Source organism: Brassica napus, chromosome A6, assembly GCF_020379485.1.
Source record: "Brassica napus cultivar Da-Ae chromosome A6, Da-Ae, whole genome shotgun sequence".
Taxonomy (NCBI): Eukaryota; Viridiplantae; Streptophyta; class Magnoliopsida; order Brassicales; family Brassicaceae; genus Brassica; species Brassica napus.
Window position 1 is genome coordinate 2,588,379 of NC_063439.1, and position 19,650 is coordinate 2,608,028.

The 19,650-nt window shown below is 36.1% G+C and overlaps 2 protein-coding genes across 2 annotated transcripts; both read right to left on the reverse strand.

Annotated features, from left to right (window-relative positions):
- Positions 1 to 5,218: 5,218 nt before the first annotated feature.
- LOC106382092 (4-substituted benzoates-glutamate ligase GH3.12) lies at positions 5,219 to 9,207 on the reverse strand. Its single transcript, XM_022720540.2, has 3 exons — positions 8,857 to 9,207; positions 8,661 to 8,762; positions 5,219 to 6,710 (listed from the first exon to the last, which is right to left on the reverse strand). Exons 1-3 carry the CDS (start codon positions 9,141 to 9,143, stop codon positions 5,360 to 5,362), a joined length of 1,740 nt encoding a protein of 579 aa, XP_022576261.2. The 5' UTR covers positions 9,144 to 9,207; the 3' UTR covers positions 5,219 to 5,359.
- A 2,929-nt stretch (positions 9,208 to 12,136) lies between these two features.
- LOC111198816 (4-substituted benzoates-glutamate ligase GH3.12-like) lies at positions 12,137 to 18,957 on the reverse strand. Its single transcript, XM_022688133.2, has 3 exons — positions 16,342 to 18,957; positions 16,141 to 16,242; positions 12,137 to 14,289 (listed from the first exon to the last, which is right to left on the reverse strand). Exons 1-3 carry the CDS (start codon positions 16,626 to 16,628, stop codon positions 12,939 to 12,941), a joined length of 1,740 nt encoding a protein of 579 aa, XP_022543854.2. The 5' UTR covers positions 16,629 to 18,957; the 3' UTR covers positions 12,137 to 12,938.
- Between the last annotated feature and the right edge of the window lie 693 nt (positions 18,958 to 19,650).

The following is a 19,650-nucleotide window of genomic DNA, read 5'->3' on the forward strand; positions in this document are numbered from 1 at the left end:
CCTATCTGTAACACAGAAGACCCCTTCACAAAGAAAATCACCGACATCCAAGTTCGTCATCCAGATAAGCTAAGGGTTTTATCTTTCTCAGGAGATTCTAATCCAGAGACTACATGACTATAGCCGTGTTCGTTTGTTAACCGCAAGAAGCTCCCGCTGCGGCAAGAAAAAGCACGGTGATGATGATCAAAATAATAGAATCTGAAGCTAAAGTAACCACCAACGATTTCCGGAGACACAAAAAACGAGACGCCGGTGCCGCTAAAATTTTCAGCGTCCCTTCTACTGCCCCTGCGTCATCGGTGTTGCGTGTTGTTAATCGCCGCTGCGGTCATGGGTGTTGTGTGTTGACGTGATTCCTTTTTAATTTTTGGACGCTGCCGCTGCGTCTTGCGGCTTAGAAACGAACGCTTATGTTCAACATAGCTTTGAGACGAGCACACTTTGCCGGTAAAGATAAGGATGCAGTGATTTTCACGTCTTAACTCTCCATTAACCTTAAAAAGTGTGCCTCGTTTCTCTTGATGTGTCTGTACTCTCTACAAAATATTTGGTTTTCGGATGCACCACTTTTAATTTAATATCCAATGAAATGCGTTTTCCAAATGGCATTTTGTCAGAGGAGGAACTCTCCCGATATTTACTTCCTCATGGAAACCAAGAACAACCTGGAAATAGTCAAGAAGAAACTGCAAGGCCTTCCACTAGATAATTATCATGAAGTTCCCCCTAACAGCCCAGGGAGTGGAGGTCTGTTTCTCATCTGGAAGAGCGACATCCAACTTACGGTTAGAGCGAGCAATAAAAACTTTATTGACACGCTAATAACAGAAAAAGGGAATACCTTCCAAGTTACCTTTGTGTATGGAGAGCCAGATCACACAAAGAGACTCGCTGTCTGGAATGAATTGTCTTCCTTGCAACCTACGATAGGAGAACCATGGTTTTTAACTGGAGATTTCAATGAGATTACAGACAACAGTGAAAAGAAAGGTGGACCAGAAAGAGCTGAAGGCACCTTCTGCGCCTTTAGAACTTTCTTATCGGAAAATGATCTCTTTGACATCAAGCACTATGGGAATTTTCTCTCATGGAGAGGAAACAGAAGCTCACATTTGGTTCAGTGCCGTCTTGACAGGGCTCTAAGCAACAGCGAATGGCTAAACATATTTCCCTCGTGCCGAAGCCAATATCTAAAATATGAAGCCTCAGATCATCGCCCTCTCCTAACCTTCATGGATACAAGAAGAAAGAAAGGTCTGAAAATCTTCAGATTTGACCGAAGATTAAAAGATAACAATGAAGTGAAACTGCTTATCAAGGAGGTTTGGGAAGCTGATTCTCACTTGAGTGTTGAAGAAAGGCTAATCAGCTGCAGAAAAGCCATTTGTAGATGGAGTAGAGAATTCCAAATGAATAGTAAGAAGACTTTAGACGGTCTGCGCGAAGATCTAGATGATGCTCTGTCTAATCCATGCCCAGACGAAGACCTGATTCATAAAATAAATATCAGTCTGCTATCAGCATACAAACGAGAAGAAGAGTATTGGCAACAGCGTAGTAGGCAATTATGGTTAACACTAGGTGATTCAAACACAAGTTATTTCCATGCTGCAACAAAGACAAGAAAATCTAGAAACCGTATGACGGTTATAGAAAATGATGATGGAATACCTTCGTTTGAGGAAGACCAAATAGCTGAAGTGATTTGCAAATACTACGAGAAACTCTTCACCTCCTCTCCAAATGAAGGCCTGCAGAGGGTAGACGAAGCCCTCCAACCCTGTGTCACTCACCAGATAAATGCGGAACTGATAAAAGAACCAACACCAGATGAGATAAAAGAAGCTACCTTTGCCATCCATCCGGACAAAGCTCCGGGACCGGATGGGTTCTCTGCTAGTTTCTTTCAAGCCAACTGGGAGACGGTAGGACCGGCGGTGACTAGAGAAATAATGTTGTTCTTCTCAACTGGTAAGCTCCGCCCCTCGCAAAATGTTACACATGTTAGATTGATCCCGAAGATAGTGGGAGCAAAGAAGGTGGCGGATTATCGGCCTATAGCCCTATGCAATGTATTCTTCAAGATAATCTCTAAGATGCTGGCGTTAAGGCTAAAACCAGTGCTCCACACGATCATATCAGAGAACCAATCAGCATTTCTACCAGGAAGAGCTATAGCAGACAACATTTTGATTACACATGAAGTATTGCAATTTCTGAAAACGTCTAAGGCGGAAAAAAGATGCACAATGGCAGTAAAAACTGATATGTCTAAAGCCTATGACAGAGTGGAGTGGAGATTCATAGAAAGAGTCCTTCAACGCCTAGGCTTCCATGCAAAATGGGTGCAACTAATAATGCAGTGTGTCTCCACGGTATCATACTCCTACCTAATCAATGAATCAGTTCATGGTGAGGTAACGCCTAAACGAGGAATAAGACAGGGAGATCCACTCTCCCCCTATCTCTTCATCCTCTGTGGCCAAGTTCTGTCAGGTCTATGCCGTAATGCGGAGAAAGATGGTACCTTGCAAGGGATAAGGGTAGCGACAAAGTGTCCAAGAGTGAACCACTTGCTGTTTGCAGACGACACCATGTTCTTCTGCCAAACTTCACCAGCGAACTGTGATAAACTGAAGAGCATCCTATGGATGTATGAGCAAGCTTCGGGACAACAGATTAATACCACCAAATCGTCCATCACTTTCTCTTCAAAAACTCCTGAAGAAACGAAGAAGCTAGTAAAAGAGAAATTAGGAATTGACAAGGAGGGAGGGTCAGGTAAGTATTTGGGCTTACCTGAACACTTTGGTCGCCGGAAAAAAGATCTCTTCACTACGATTGTGGATCGGATCAGGCAATGCGCAGCGAGTTGGTCTACAAGACACCTCTCCAAGGCCGGGAAGTTGACAATGCTGAAAGCAGTTCTGACCGCAATCCCTACGTATACCATGTCCTGCTTTGAGTTACCTGTGAGTTTATGTAAAAGAATCCAGTCAGTACTCACTAGGTTCTGGTGGGACACGGCTGATGGGAAAAGAAAGATGAGTTGGGTGGCTTGGCAAAGACTAACTAAACCTAAAGCTGGAGGAGGCTTAGGACTGAGGGATATACAACTCTTCAACCAAGCCTTATTGGCTAAGCAAGCCTGGAGGATACTAACAAACCCAGACTGTCTCCTTGCGAGAGTGCTCTTAGGTAAATATTGCATTAACAAATCATTTCTGGAGGTGCAATTGCCTACGGTCTGCTCACATGGATGGAGAAGTATACTTCATGGAAGAGAACTACTAAAAGGAAATGTAGGAAAAGCCATAGGGAACGGTCTAACCACTAGAGTTTGGAAAGACTCATGGATCTCGTTAGACACAGACACTAGAGTCTACGGCCCTATTCTAGAAGACGCCATGGACCTTACAGTATCGGATCTCCTAACTTCAGATATGCAATGGAATAAAAACAGAATTGAGAAATTCTTACCTCTTGTAGCAAAGGAAGTTCAGATGCTGCAGCCAGGACACAAAGAAGCCGGAGACATCTATGTATGGCAACCACTCCAATCTGGGGTATATAGCACCAAGTCAGGATATTACACTGCGGCTATGAAAGACCAAAGCCATGTAAGGCCGAGTGATGGTTCCTTCGACTGGATAAAAGACATTTGGGCAAAGGAAAGCTCACCAAAAATGAAGTTATTCATGTGGTCCATTGCCCAAGAAGCTCTTCCACTGGGAGAACTGCTACAAAAAAGAGGAATCCAATCAGGAGTGGCATGTATCCGTTGTAATGAAGTGGAATCAGCAACACATACCTTCTTCAACTGTCCATTCGCACAAGAAGTCTGGAAACTCATCCCAATGAAAAGAGTAGTTCACATAGCTACGGATATCGACTTCAAAAACGCAGTGGTAGCCTTCAGACAAGCGGTTTGCCTACCCCCAACAGGTATCACAACGACGATTCTCCCGTGGGTATGTTGGGCCCTTTGGTCAGCTCGAAACAGGCGCATATTTGAGAATCACACCCTCACTGCTTTAGAAGTGGCGACAAAAGCTCTTAGACTAGCAAGAGAATGGTTAAATGCCCAGAATCAGAGCGGGGAAGTGAGTGGTTCAGTACCTCAACCCAAGCAGGCGCAGCAGCTTCAGAGGAACAAGGAAACGACGGTGACACTCAGATCAGACGCAGCTTATGACAAGCAATCCCGAAGGGCAGGATTGGCATGGATCTTCAAGAAACCATCCGGTATACATCTCAATCAAGGAGCCATCACGCATGATCTTGTTAGTTCTCCACTTATGGCAGAAGCGCTTGCCCTGAGATCCGGATTACTTTCTGCAGTGAACCTCGAGCTAGACAAGCTCCAGGTATTCTCTGACAACACAACCCTCATCCGAGCAATCAACAACGACACACAGGTAAAGGAAATCTTTGGAATCGTCAAAGATGTTCAACAGATTTCCTCTGTTTTTGTCGAGATAACATTCTCTCACATCTCTCGGTCTCTCAATGTTGAAGCCGATCGACTATCCAAATTTGTTCTTTCATCGTCTTTTGTAATGAACCCCGTAGTGGGCTAACTTGGGCCTGAGGCCTCTTTGAACCTATTTATTTAATGAGCAAGTGTTACAAAAAAAAAAAAAAAAAAAAGAATTAATGTTTTTTTTTGGTTATAGGGTGCAATTCCCGATAAAAAAAATATATAATTTTTTTTACAAAAGACGATCTAATTATAAGCATCTCTCTATGCATCCTTCTAGCTTATTTCACTAATTTTTGACAAATGCTTAGAGAAATATAGTTGATGTATAACAAAAAAAATCTTATCTGATATTTTCTTAAATATTCTCAACTGAAACTTTGTTAGTTTGTGTAATTCCTCCCTATAGTATATTTAAAAAACTAAAATATAGTAATTAATTTTTAAAACATTATTGTTTTCCTTTTGCCATTTGATTGGCTCTTCAGCACAAATTTTAAGTTTGGGTTTCGAATTAGTATACATATTTTTCTCAAAATGTTCAACATGAAATTATTAAGGCCTATTATCAAAATCCGTTATCTTCTGTTCAACAAAAAAAAACCTATAAATCTGTTCCTGCAAGCTTCGAGGATCTAATCAAGCTATAGATTACTGTGTTATTACAAAATGAATTTCAAATAAAAAGTAAGTAAAACAAAGATAAAGAGCAAGAACTAAAAATAATAATTCAAGAATTCTTAAAGCATATAATTGCATACCAAATCAAGTTTGTTATTAATCAAGCAACAAGTAAATAGTCAAAAGATAGTAAGAAGAAAACAAGATAATACAGATAAAACACACACATTTCTCCCCCGTTTCTTGGACCATATATCATGGCTTAAGCACATGAGATGCTCTGAGAGTACTGAAGAATCTAGCAACCACATTTGTCTCCAATACTTGTAAGCCCTCTTCAGATGTGATGCATGTTGGAGTCTTGTATTGAGTAATCGAAGCACCTTTTGAGATGGACAAGTTCATAAGAGAATCGAACGTCCCATCGTTCACTACTCTTATCTCGAGAGGCCCTATAAATTCGTTAGCCCGGCAGTACATGTATTCCTCGTCCAACGTATCCTCCATTACTGAACAACACTCCAAGGATGTCTTTTCATCAAGCTCCTTCATGTCTTCCTCTTTAGTCTTTACTTCCCAATATATCACATAGTGACCGGGACTACTGGAGATATCAGCATAGCTAGTGAAAGCTACAAGCCTTAGATCTGATGACTCAAGTACCAGCCTTGCTCGATTCACCGCCTTTAACAAGTATTCTTCAGTTGTCCGGTCCGTATCAATGCTTAACAACGTGTTCTCTCGTCCTATAACCCTAAACTTAGGTGCCTTGTTGTGGAATCCAGTCACCTTAACAATATCTCCGATCCTCATTCTATACAAACCCCATAAGTTTGTGACCAATAACTGGTAAGAACAGCCGAGTTTTACGTCAGCTAGGTCCACAACATCACCATTGCCTCCCTCCGTTGGTATAAACTCGAAGTAAGATATGTTGGGCATGAGCGTGTAAGAGGTGTTTTCAGGCTGACACAAAGGATCAGTATTAATACCGAACATTGACTCGGAAGAAGCGTAAATTGTTGAAACAAGAGGCACGTCACCGCAGTAATGTTTCAGTGTAGGGACATATTGTGCCATTGAACCTGTAGCAATAGCTTCAATGCATAAGGTTTGTGGCCATAGTTTCTTCATTATACCTTTCCAAGACTTCTGGCTGCATATACTTTCAATCTCGTCTGATAATTTGTGACGGGGCTGACCTCCTAGAACCAATGAAACGGAGTTTCTACAACCAGAGTCGGTGATCCATTCACTGAGATTACCTGATCGGATATCAAAACACAAGTCCTTCCAAGAATCTTCAAGAACCTTGATTACTCTGACCATGCCTGAAGCGAATGTGGAACCAATTCTTGTGACCTCATCTCTTTGGACAAGACCGCATAGCAAATGACAATAAAGGTTTTCCTTGAGGTCACTGCCTAACATAACTTCATCAGGACTCGTATAAGAGTAGAACCAAGTAGATGGCCGGTTCTTGAAATAGTCGCTCTTTAGGTACCAGCTTATTCCGTCCTCAATGGGGAAGCCACCTGGAGTCTTGGTATCGTGCCCTGTTAAGAAAAACAGCATCCCTTTTCCTCTCTCCACACCTTTCACATGCCTAATCAGAACAACAACAACTTATTTTTTTATAAAATAAAAATGTATCATCATGAATTCTTGTTTGTTTTATTAGCGCCAAAGTATCCGCGCCAAACTATTCCAAACTCTACTAAATTTATAGAATTACTTTTTTTTTTGAACAAATGGAAACACTTAAATTTATCATGAATTTTACTAACCCTAAGACATCTTTGCTCCAACTAGTAGTTATAGGCTTAAACCTTATGAATTGATTTTCAAAAGAACTTGCACAAACCCACAATATGATATATAATTGGGAGATTGCCTAAATTTTGCAAAGTTTTTTTTTTTTTTTTTTAAAAAGATCTTTCAAAATCATTAAAATAGAGTTTGTTTTCAATCTCTTTTCTTTGTTGATAAAAACATCATTACATTTTTACACACAGACAACACTTGGAAAAATATGTGCACCCAAACAAATAAGTATATATTTTATCTTTCTAGTTATGATAATTTAATATTAGGATAATACTTATTTTGTAGACTTCTTTGGTAGAGAGTTTTGAAGTGAAAATTTTACTTGTCAAATGTAATAGAATTGTTATTGTGATAGATTAATTTATTAGTTGAGTAGCAGACTTATCTCATAGATTTTTATGGATTAAAAGATTATTTTGTCTACTGATATATTTATTTAATTGCAATATCTTTTTTTGTTAATAGTCGTGACTGAATTATTTTGTTTGATAGTAAATTAAAGTTGTGTAGTAATTATAATATTTTTGGTGGATATGATAATTTTTTTTTAGATATGATAATAAATTTATTTATAATGCTGATATATATATATATATATATTGTTTTTTGAGAAAGGATAATGCTGATGTATTTATAGTACTGTAATAGCTTTATTAGTGATGAATACAAAAAAAAAAGATAGAACTATTTGTTGACAAAAAAAAGATAGCTATTTAATATTTTTGAGTTTACTATAATATTTATGTTGGTACATTTATTGGTTATTATTGTGGTAGATTCACAACGATAGATTTGTATAGTTTGTTAAATTGATAGTAAATATATATAATATTTTGAGTTTACTAAAATATTCACATACAACGATTGTAGATTTGTATATTTACATACTGGGAGAGATTGGTATATTTATATACCTATAGTAATTTTGTATGATACATATAAACGATAGTCGGAAACACAAGCTGATATATATGTCTACCATCATTTAGAAAATAAATCAATATACAAATATTTTTTAGATAATTAAAACAAATTTACCACAAATACTAATAAAACCTTTTAGAGGGCATAACATTCACCGCTAATCATCACATACTTTTGATAATGCAAGTAAATCTACTTTAGATCTAAAAGTATCAAATACAACCTGCAAATGATTATCATAAAATGAGGTCACAAATGCCGATTGCCAAAAAAAAAGAATAAATGTTTTTACTAAAATATTATTTTTGTTATTATTATACTGTATATTATTACTATTGTAATGATAATGGCAATTTTGATAAAAGTATAAAATTTCAAAGTTAAAAGACTTCTACCCCCTTCCCCACCCCCCCCCCCCCCCCCCCCCCCCCACACACATTTTTGAGCATTGGTCTAGTAACTTTTTCTTTTAATTTTTGTAGTAAATATGAAGCTTTCCATAAATTTATGAGTAATTATCTTTAAAAAATTAGGCAAAACTCCAAAACTGATTTATCATGTCTGTCTCTATTTCTAATGAAGTGGCATCGTAAGTATGCCTGATTTACTGTATAATTCCCGCATATTCCTAAGGTTAGCAATTTTGTTTTTCATAAACTTCCATTCGGATCAATAACTGACCGAAATTCAGAAATAGAATATACAATTTTATTTATTATATTTAAGAAAATTTTATAATCATTCATGAATCTGATGTTTTTAAGTATTAACAACTATCTACAATAAAAATGCTATGCACTCTTACTTGCGTATAACGTGCGCGATAAGATCAGTACTGAATGCAGAGCCATCCAAATACTTGCTATTCGATGGTAGTATTTTGTTTGCTCCTCCAGAAGTTCCCGAACTACGACAACAGTTTCAAAGCAATTAGTTTTATATTACCAATAGTCCAATACCAAAAAAGCAAGAAATTCTAGGGCAATTTAGCTCTTATTTACCTGTTAAAGAAATTTGTAATGGGTAGGGCCGATATTATATTCGACGACTCTCCATTTGCGACACGATCAATGTAAGGTTTCACATCTTTATAAGTGACTATTGGCAAGTTCTTCTTGAAGAGCTCTTTAGCAGAGCTTCCATGAAGGAAGTTTTGGAGATACTCAGTTCCTGAGTTAAGGGTGAGTATCTCTTTCAACAGATCGTCTTGTATTTGCTTCACATTCCAGGTTAGGTCCTCAAGAACCTTTCCCTTTTCTTCCTCGTTGTAATAAGAGATTATACTCATATTTGGTTATCTCTAACTTCACATGGAATGATTGGGCTTTATAGATAAGGCTACATGATTGGGAGGTTCAATTCACATGTCATTATAATATTATATAAAAATTACGATCGACAGGAGGCAGCTAAATCAAAAGAAAGAGTTCAGGGCTGTAAAGAAAAAGACAGAGGTCACGGGTGTAAAGCAAAAGACAGAGGTCTTTGGAGTTTTGTACTTTTTCTTTGGAGTCTTTTAGAATCACCTTCACGGGTCTTTGGAGTCTTTTAGCATCACGGGTGTTAGAGGAAAAGACAGAGGTCACGGGTGTTTTTGTATAGTGTTCGAGTGTTGATGTTGTTATATATTCGTAAGTGTTGATGTTGTTATATATTCATAACACAAGCCATTTCTCTATCTATACTCTCTCAAGCCATCTCTCTATCTAATACTCTCACAAGCCATCTCTCTATCTCTACTCTCACACTATTTCTCATTCTTCTCTATATTCAAAAATTTCCATTTCGTAAACCAAACGTCTAATAGCTTCTTCTTCTCATCATAATTTGGATGGGTCCTTTGATGAAATTTTCGATCAAACATTTGATCAATATTTTGATCAAACTTTCGATGAAACATTTGACAATATGTGCAATGTTTATGGTGATCAAGAAGATGAAACGAGGAAAAGAAAAAAACGCGTTTTCATCGAACGCAATCGGGAAGAAGGTCATCTCCGGTTATGGAATGATTATTTCAGTGACACTCCCACATATCCCGAAAATTTATTCAGACGACGATTTCGAATGAACAAGGCGTTATTCATGCGTATTGTTGATCGCCTCTTCAATGAAGTTCGATTCTTTCGTCAAAAGCAAGACGTTATCGGAAGACTTGGTCTATCTGCACTTCAAAAGTGTACAGCAGCTATTCGTGTGTTGGCATATGGTTCTGCGCTTGATGCGGTCGACGAATACCTCCGGCTCGGTGCAACCACTGCTCGCTTATGTGTAGAAAACTTTGTGGACGCAATAATAAATTTGTTCGGTGTTGAGTACCTAAGGAGACCAACCCCGGCTGATCTTCAGCGTCTGCTTCATATTGGAGAGGTTCGTGGATTTCCCGGGATGATAGGAAGCATCGATTGTATGCATTGGGAGTGGAAGAATTGTCCCACTGCATGGAAAGGCCAATATTCTCGGGGTTCGGAAAAACCCACAATCGTTTTAGAGGCGGTTGCTTCATATGACCTCTGGATATGGCATGTGTTTTTTGACCTCCAGGTACTTTAAATGATATTAATGTTCTTGATCGCTCCCCGGTTTTTGATGACATAATAAATGGTCATGCCCCGCAAGTGCATTTCTCGGTCAACGGAAGAGAGTACCATTTGGCTTACTATCTCACCGATGGTATTTATGAAAAATGGGCAACTTTTATCCAATCTATTTCAATTCCACAAGGGCCGAAAGCAGTTTTATTTGCGCAAAATCAAGAAGCTGTCCGAAAAGATGTTGAGCGGGCTTTCGGAGTTTTGCAAGCTCGATTTGCCATTGTTAAAAATCCGGCACTTTGTTGGGATAAAGTTAAGATTGGAAAGATTATGAGAGCGTGCATCATACTCCATAATATGATAGTAGAAAATGAACGAGATACCTTCTCTCATTTTGATGTCTCGGGTTATCAACAAGGAGAAGGGAACGGAAGTTCACATGTTGATATGACCTATTCTACAGATATCCCTACTAATATCGCCAACCAGATGGGTGTTCGAACGAGAATTCGTGATAGACAAGCGCATGAACAACTAAAAGGTGATTTGGTTGAACATATATGGCGTAAATTCGGAAGTGATCAAGACAACAACTGAGATTCGATGCCGCTTTGAAATTATTATCTTTTATTTATGTATTATTTGTTTTTATGTTTTTATGTTTTTTTTTAAATCTATGTTTAAAATCTTATGTTTGACTTTGTTTTAATTAATAAATAAATTTAATCTTTGTTTTGAATTTTATATTAAAAAATAATTTTAGTCTTTTTAAATTGTTAAGAACCTTAATTAAGATACCACCAATAAACCCCAATAATTAACTGTCTCTTAGCAAAATCTCTTACCATAATTTTAATAATATAATAATCATTACAACCCACTTAAGAGACCTTAATGTGTCTCACTAATGAACATGCTCTAAGAGCATCATTAACGCAAGCTCTTAGTGGAGTGCTTAAAGATTTTTGTATTTAAAAAAAAATGAAAATGAAGTAATTATTAAAAACACGGCGCTTAATTAAGCTTCAGAAGAAGCGAAGCTTAGGAGACACGTGTTGCACCATGGGTTATCCGCGTCTCTTTCTCTCTCACTCATGAGGAAACAAAACCGTCTCGTGTTCTCTCTCGACGACTCCGCCTTCGGGTTCTCTCCCTCGACGAAATCGAGAATCGCCGGTGCTCCTCCGTCGTGATCTCTCTCGACGCCTCCGTGATCTCTCCTCGACGCTTCCGTGATCTCTCCTCGCGACGCCTCCGTAATCTCTCTTGACGCCTTCGTGATCTCTCCTCGACGCCTCCGTGAGCTATCGTCGCGATCTCTCTGCGATGCCTCAGTGATCTCTCCTCGTGATATATCCTCAACGCCTCCGACATGCATCCGACTCCGCCTCCGTGATCTCTCCTCCTGATCCCTCCTCGAAGGTTCTCTCTCCTCGACGAATCAGTGGAAGATGATCTCTGTTCGTGTCTTTCGCTCCTCGACGACTCCGCGGTGAATCTTTCGGCGACTCTCTGTGTCGATCTCCTCCAACTCTCTCTCTAGACGGCTCACCTCGATGAAGAATCACCTCGCATCTCTCTCAGGTCCGGACCTCTCATCGCCATATCTTTCCTCTCTCTCAGGCCCGAAGCTCTTATCGACGAAAGGTAAAGTTAATAATTTTTCCTTTCATGTCTGAAGCGTTTGTTATTTTGATTAGTCTGCGTTTGAGTCTTTGTTTATATTGCTCGGTTTTACTTAGGTTCATATAGGAACGATTGAATTGATATGTTGTAGCTTCTGTTCTTGTCTGAAATGATATAATTTAGCATCTGCTTTGGAATTTGATCTCAATTGTTTAAGAGTTCAATTATATGATATAGTATCTGGTCTGAGTTGAATCGTGTATCATGTTCGGTTAATCATTTTTGTTTTGTTTCTGTGTGTTTGTCTGTTGAACTTCACGGATCAAGCATCCCATATTAAGCACCTTGCATTGGAAGGAGAAAATATACAAGTTTCTTAATAAAATTCTTAACACATATTTGTCAATAAAAAAATGATTAAGCACCCCATTAGGGGTGCTTTGGTTAAAGATGCTCTAAGGTGCCTTACCCTTTAGACTTCTCAAAGGGCTCTGTTCTGAAAAAACGGCTTGTACGGCGTACATGCACGTCTAAACGCTGTGCGTTAGTTATCTGTAAACCAATTTTTCAAACATTTGGCAAGTCTTAATGGGCTATATCATTTAATAAGCACAAACTAGGTAAATTAAATAATGTTTATAGGATCGCTAGTAAACTTGATTTAATTTCATCACGCGCATTATCACCTAGTTATTATGTCGTTGGAAAATGAAATTCATATAAAAAGAATTCGCTACAAGAAAACTTGTAAAGTTCAGGGAAACCAAGAGCAACAACTAAGGATAATACATCTGAGAATTCTTAAAGCATAAGTTTCAAAGAACATCTTATCAATGAAGCAATAAGCAAATAGTCATGGATAGTAAGAAAATAAAATACAAATAAAACACAATTTTCTCCAATTTCTTGAACCACGGCATGAGTTAAGCAAAATGAGATGCACTTAGAGTACTGAAGAATTTAGCAACCACATTTGTCTCCAATACTTGTACGCCCTTTTCAGACGTAATGCATGTAGGAGTCTTGTATTGATTAACCGAAGTACCCTTTGAGATGGACAAGTTCATAAGAGAATCAAAACTCCCATCATTCACTACTCTTATCTCGAGAGGCCCAACAAACTCGTTAGACCGACAGTACCTGTACTCATCATCAAATGAATCCTCCATTACTAAACAACACTCCAAGAATGTCTTTTCGTCGAACTCGAGGTCCCTAATGTCTTCGTTTTTAGCCTTTACTTCCAAGTAAATCACATAGTGACCTGGACTACTGGAGGTATCTGCATAGCTGGTGAAAGCTACAAGTCTTAGATCTGATGACTCAAGAACCAGTGTTGCTCGATTCAAAGCCTTGAACAAGTATTTCTCGTTTGTCCGGTCGGTATCAATGCTTAACAGTGTGTTCTCTCTTCCCATGAACCTAAACTGAGGTGCCTTGTTGTGGAAACCAGTCACCTTTAACATATCTCCGATTCTCATTCTATACAAACCCCACAAGTTTGTGATCAATAACTGGTAAGAACACCCGAGTTTGACATCTGCGAGGTCTACAACATCATCACTACCTTCCTCCACTGGTATAAACTCAAAGTAAGATATGTTGGGCATGAGCGTGTAAGAGATGTCTTCAGGTTTACACAAAGGATCAATATTAATACCGAAGATTGACTCGGAAGAAGCGTAAGTTGTTGAAACAAGAGGGAGGTCATCACAATAATGGTTCAGTGTAGGAACATATTGTGCCATTGAACCTGTAACAATAGCTTCAATGTACATGGTTTGTGGCCATAGTTTTTTCATTATACCTTTCCAAGACTTTAAGCTGCATATATTTTCAATCTCGTCTGATAGCTTGGGACGGGGCTGGCCTCCAGTTACCATAGAAACAGCGTTTCGACAGCCAGAGTCAGTGATCCATTCGCTGAGATGACCTGATCGGATATTCGAACACAGCTCCTTCCAAGAATCTTGAAGAACCTTGATTACTCGGACCATACCTGAAGCGAATGTTGAACCAATTCTCATGACCTCATCTCTTTGGACAAGACCACATAGTAAATGGCAATAAAGGTTTTGCTTGATGTCACTTCCCAACATAACTTCATCAGGACTCGTAAAGGAATAAAACCAATTGGATGGTCGATTCTTGAAATAGTCGCTCTTTAAGTACCAGCTTGTACTGGACTCAATGGGCAAGCCACCAGGAGTTTTTGTCTCGTGTCCGGTTAAGGAAAAAATCATCCCTTTTCCTCTCTCCACACCTTTCACATGCCTAACAGAACAACAACAACATCTTTTCTTAAGAATAAAGATGTATGATTTTAGTAATTATATCTCTTGATAAATTAACAAAAAAAATCTCTAAATAACTAGGCGAAATGTTTAAACTGATTATCTTGTGTTTCTCAATTCTGAATGAGTTATCATCTTAAGTATGTCAAATTCTTCTTATAATGCCAACCCATGTTCTTAAATGCGGATTAGGCGTTGGTCGACCACCTTTGTCTTATATTCCTTCTGTGTTTACGAATACTGTCATTTTTATATTTGTACACAAATTTAGAAAAAATGTATTTATGCTCTTAGCATTTACACCTATTTAGTTAATAGTAATTTTTGATAAAAAAATATTTATTAAATCAATAAGTATAAATTCTGCTGGAATTCTAAAATGACATTTTGTATAACAAAAAAAATTGTCAAAATGAAACTCTTTATAACATATAGGGAGGATTATACAATATTTTATGTGGATTTAAATAATCCAAACGCATAATAGCGTTTTAATGGGAATTATACAAACACATAGACATATTTTAAGCATTAATACTTAATAAACTAAAATAATAAAATAATTATATATTTAATAAGGAGTATGATTTATATTAATTATTATTTAGTTTATGTGTTTTAATCTATTAATTTGAATTATTGTGAAAATTAATTCATAATTATATTTTAAACATGTTTTATAATTTAACCCAACTCTATATGTTAAATTATATTTTTATACATGTATTTTATATTTGAAGTATATTTGATTTTTAGTTTTCAAAAATAATAATATGTATATAATATTATTTCAGCCATACTTTCTATAATCTATCTAAATATTAAACTATAATTAATCAATGCCAAATATGTAAAAATATATCCATTATTATGGGTTGGTTATTTTTAACTTTGGCATAATTAACTATGTCGAAAAAAACACAAGAAAATGTTATAAAATACATAATATAAAACAGAAAATGTAAATGATATATTGAATTTTATATCGTATAAATCAAATATAAATCATAGATAACAACTTTATTTTACACTAAAATTTTGATCCATAAAAATACATTCGCACAAAAACAAGGGTCATATTTTAAAAATATAGATGATACAATTGACGGATCAAAAAATAAAATAAAATTATTCATTATTAATTATCAAATTATTTTGTTTTAAAAAGCTAAAAATTATTTAATACATATAAATTTTAAATATATATATTTTCAGTTGTACTCATCCCGTTCCAAAATAAATGATGTTTTGAAGAGTTCTTAATGTTTCAAAATACATGATGTTTTGGTATTTTATATTAGTTTTAGTTTTATTGAAGATTGTGTGACCAATGATTGGTTGAATTAGTTTTTATTTATATTTTTATTTTTATTTTTAGGTAAAAGTCCATGCCTTAGTTCTTGTGCATTGAATCAAAACATTAACTATTTTGAGATGAAAAGAATATAAGATATATATATACTTTAAAAAAATAAAAATAAATATCCGGGCAGGTGGAGGATCAAACTCTAGTATAGTATTAAGTAAACAACAACAAAACAGGCGGTTAACCAAAGAACAAAGCATCAATTACTCAAAGATAAAGAGCAATACTTCACCTAAACAACCTTAGAAAAAGAGTGTATGCTTCAATAAAATTAAAAGGTGTGGAGAAATAAAAGACGGAACCATTAGATCCACGGCGGAGACGAGTTAGGTTTAGCGTGAACTGTAGGGCCGAAATCGGCAAGGCCGCAATTAGATATCCGAATTTTCTTTTATTTTCTATACGAAACATTTATTATCAATCATGAATCTGATTTTTAGTATTAGTATAGTTATATGCACTTACTTGCTTATAATGTGCACGAGAAGATCATTACTGAATGCATAGCCATCCAAAAATTTGTTATTTGATGGTAGTATTTTGTTTGCTCCTCCAGAAGTCCCTGAACTATACAACAATAGTTTCAAAGCATTTAGTCTTATATACACCATTACTAATACCAAACAAAAAAAAATTAACTCTAGAACAAACAAGCTCTTATATTACCTCACGAAGACATTTGTAATAGGTAGGGCCGATATTACATCCGATGACTCTCCATTGGCGACACGATCGAAATAAGGTTTCACATCTTTATAGGTGACTATTGGTAAGTTCTTTTTGAAGAGCTCTTTAGAAGAGCTTCCATGAAGGAAGCTTTGGAGATACTCAGTTCCTGAGTTAAGTGTGAGTATCTCTTTCAACAAATCGTCTTGTATTTGCTTCACATTGGAGGTCAGGTCCTCAAGGACCTTTTCTTTTTCTTCGTCGTTGAAATCAGAGATTATACTCATATTTGGTTCTCTAATTCACATAGAATGGTTTAGCTATGCAAGGCTACAGGATTGGATCTCCAAGTCACCTCCCATTATTATATCAATAAATTACGACCCAGTGGAGACAGCCAGGCTGGCTTAGTGCATCTACGTCTGTTTGGTGAGCATGTGGTACACGGAAAAACATGCTGGGTTTGATTGTTTATATGTTAAGATAGTGTTACAAAATCGTTACTAGTATAATGTAAAAAATCAGAAGTTGATCTGCGGGCCCATGCAAACATTTGTTTTTGTTATAGCTTTTCTATAGACCCGCTTATTGAGAGTAACACTTTTTGTTAAAGAAAACTCATAAAGGTCACATACAATAGTGTTATACAGCCTCTTGAAAATGTTTTCAAATCACAGCAAAACGGTATAGTTACCTTCCAAGCATTCTCCATGCTTTGTTATGTGTTGTCTAGTTTGAGTTTCTCAGCCAATTTACAAATAGCTCGCTTGATGCATTAAAGTTGTTACGTTTGGATCATCTTTGTAAGATACCATGGTTACCTTTATGCTCACATACGAGTAGAATACAAATATGAATACAAAGACAAAGAGTATCTAAGAACAAGAACTTATGTAAGTACTAAAAGTATATAATTTCTTAGAAGAATTTGGATCTTCTTGTCCTTGGTCTTTTTTATAGAACTTCAAGAATGGATCGTAAGGGCCACGTGATCTCCAGCGTGGATTACATATATTTATGGTCGTCTCCAATGTTTTGACATCCGTTATACTATAAGTTGAATATTTCATCTCAGCGTGGGCCTTCTCTTAAGCTTGGTATGGGTCTTGGATCTTCGTAAGCACATTGTCTTTTTGTGGACCTAAAAGGTACTGGACCAAGTTCTCAGATCGGGTATGGAGCGGAGCGAAATCCGCCTAGTCAAATATCTTCAACAAAGCTACAAGAGAATCACGATGGGAAGAAAGGAAAAACAATACAGTCTTGTCGAAGAAACAAAGAAGGGAACAAAGGAGAAAGAGATTAAAAAAGAAGAAAAAGACAACATTACATTTAATTTAAATAACTAAGGCCTAAATTAGGTGAATCAAACCATCCTGAGTGGAAAGAGATCAAACCTGACACCCACGTTAATCTCTGAGATTAATATCTAAGCAAACCCGAAACCACAACCCATAACTAAAACAGTGACCACTCAATAAACAACCAACCCAAACAACACAAGACCCTAGAAAACCGAACAATAACTTTGCAAACAGAAATAAGCAAATGGGAGGCGGTTAACATGAAAAAAATTGAGACAATGAGGAAGCCGCACAAAGAGCAGGCTGAAGATGAACAAAAAAGTTGAGAACGAAACCAACTGTAGCATCACTCATCCAACAAGCCACATTGGGAGAGACCGTACATCGTGTTTATGTACTCATTGATTTCCTGAACCACCAAAACTTATTATGCCTTTTCTATGTTCCAAGGTGAAGAGTGAAATGCAAGTAAACATAGATTTATGAAATTAACCTAGATCATATTTCTTGTAAACAACTAGGTTTAAACACAGAGATGCAAGTAAGTTTAAGTTGTTCTTTTATAATTTATAAAGCACTATCCACTTTATCATAATTGCCTGCTCAATTCAAATTAGTTCAATCCACCATGTGATCTTCATGTAGTTGATATTCATACATCAGAGTTAGTGATCTATTTAACAACATATAGTAAACACATATGGCATAATTGGCAGAGGGATATGGATTTGTTGAATTTATTGTATTAAAATAATTATAGGTTTTGCAGGTTTCCCTAAATTTTAAATAACAGATATGTTGAATTTATTTTAAAAAAATTGTCTGATTTTGTTGTTTCTAACACATCTTGTACGTCATCTGATTTTGTTGATTATGGGTGTTTTTTTTTGTTTGTGGATGTTTATATCAAATTTGATATTAATAGGTTGTTTCAAATGATCGATATCAACTAACACCTCTTCATTAGATCGATTTTGTGAGATTTGTTTGCCTCATATCGATTTTGTGAGATTTGTTTGCCTCATATCTATACGATGAGAAATATATGAATAATAAAGGTTACGTCATACGTGGGTCATATTTAGGGGATATTTATATAACTGTCCTTAGTTTGTGGTAAGTTCTATCATAAGCAGAGGAAACAACCACTATAATTTAGACTTTTATGAAGAGTGATATTAGACTTTTGTTTTGAGTGAGAGTGTGATTGATTGGTTGATTGAATCCCCTATATATTATTTGAGAAACATTACAACTTCTTTTTGTAGCCATGTGTCATCACTAGAATGATTTTTAGAATCACTAGAAAATTATGTTGGTCCATCTAATTATATAATAAGTTTTTTATTAAACTAACCATAAATTTATTATTAATGTTCTTTATAATTTTCTTAAATAAAAATTACGGAATTGTCTAATACGGCTAAAGTATATATGACAATTAATGATTTTGAATAATAAAGATTTTAGAAAAATTAGTGTATCTTCTATCATATTTGTTTAATTTTAAACTATTAAAATGAATTAAACAACCACAATAATCATATAATAAAAATTTAGATTTTTTTGTATATGTTATACTTTGAATTTTAAAAAATGACTATAAATTACTAAAACTGTTTAAAATCTCACATTCAAATTTTGTGATTCATGGTTTAATTATATATGTAATAGTTAATGATTTTTAATTATTCAATATATATTTATTATTTCAGAATATGTAATAACATATAATATATAAAATTATTTTTATATATAATGTTCATCCCGTCTTAACCTAGTTATAGTAAAAAAGAGAATCGTTACTTCATATGTTTCCATCTTCTCTGATTTGAGATCATTTACCTTCCCTCTCTTTTTCCTTTTTATAAATTAATCCCACAACGGCAATAAGAATTTGGATTACAAACTTTGGCTGGAACAGAGTTTCCCGAATCATAATACTCCTAACTAGTTCATCTCGACTATATTCCGGCGCATTCTGTTAGCTCAGATTTAAAATCCT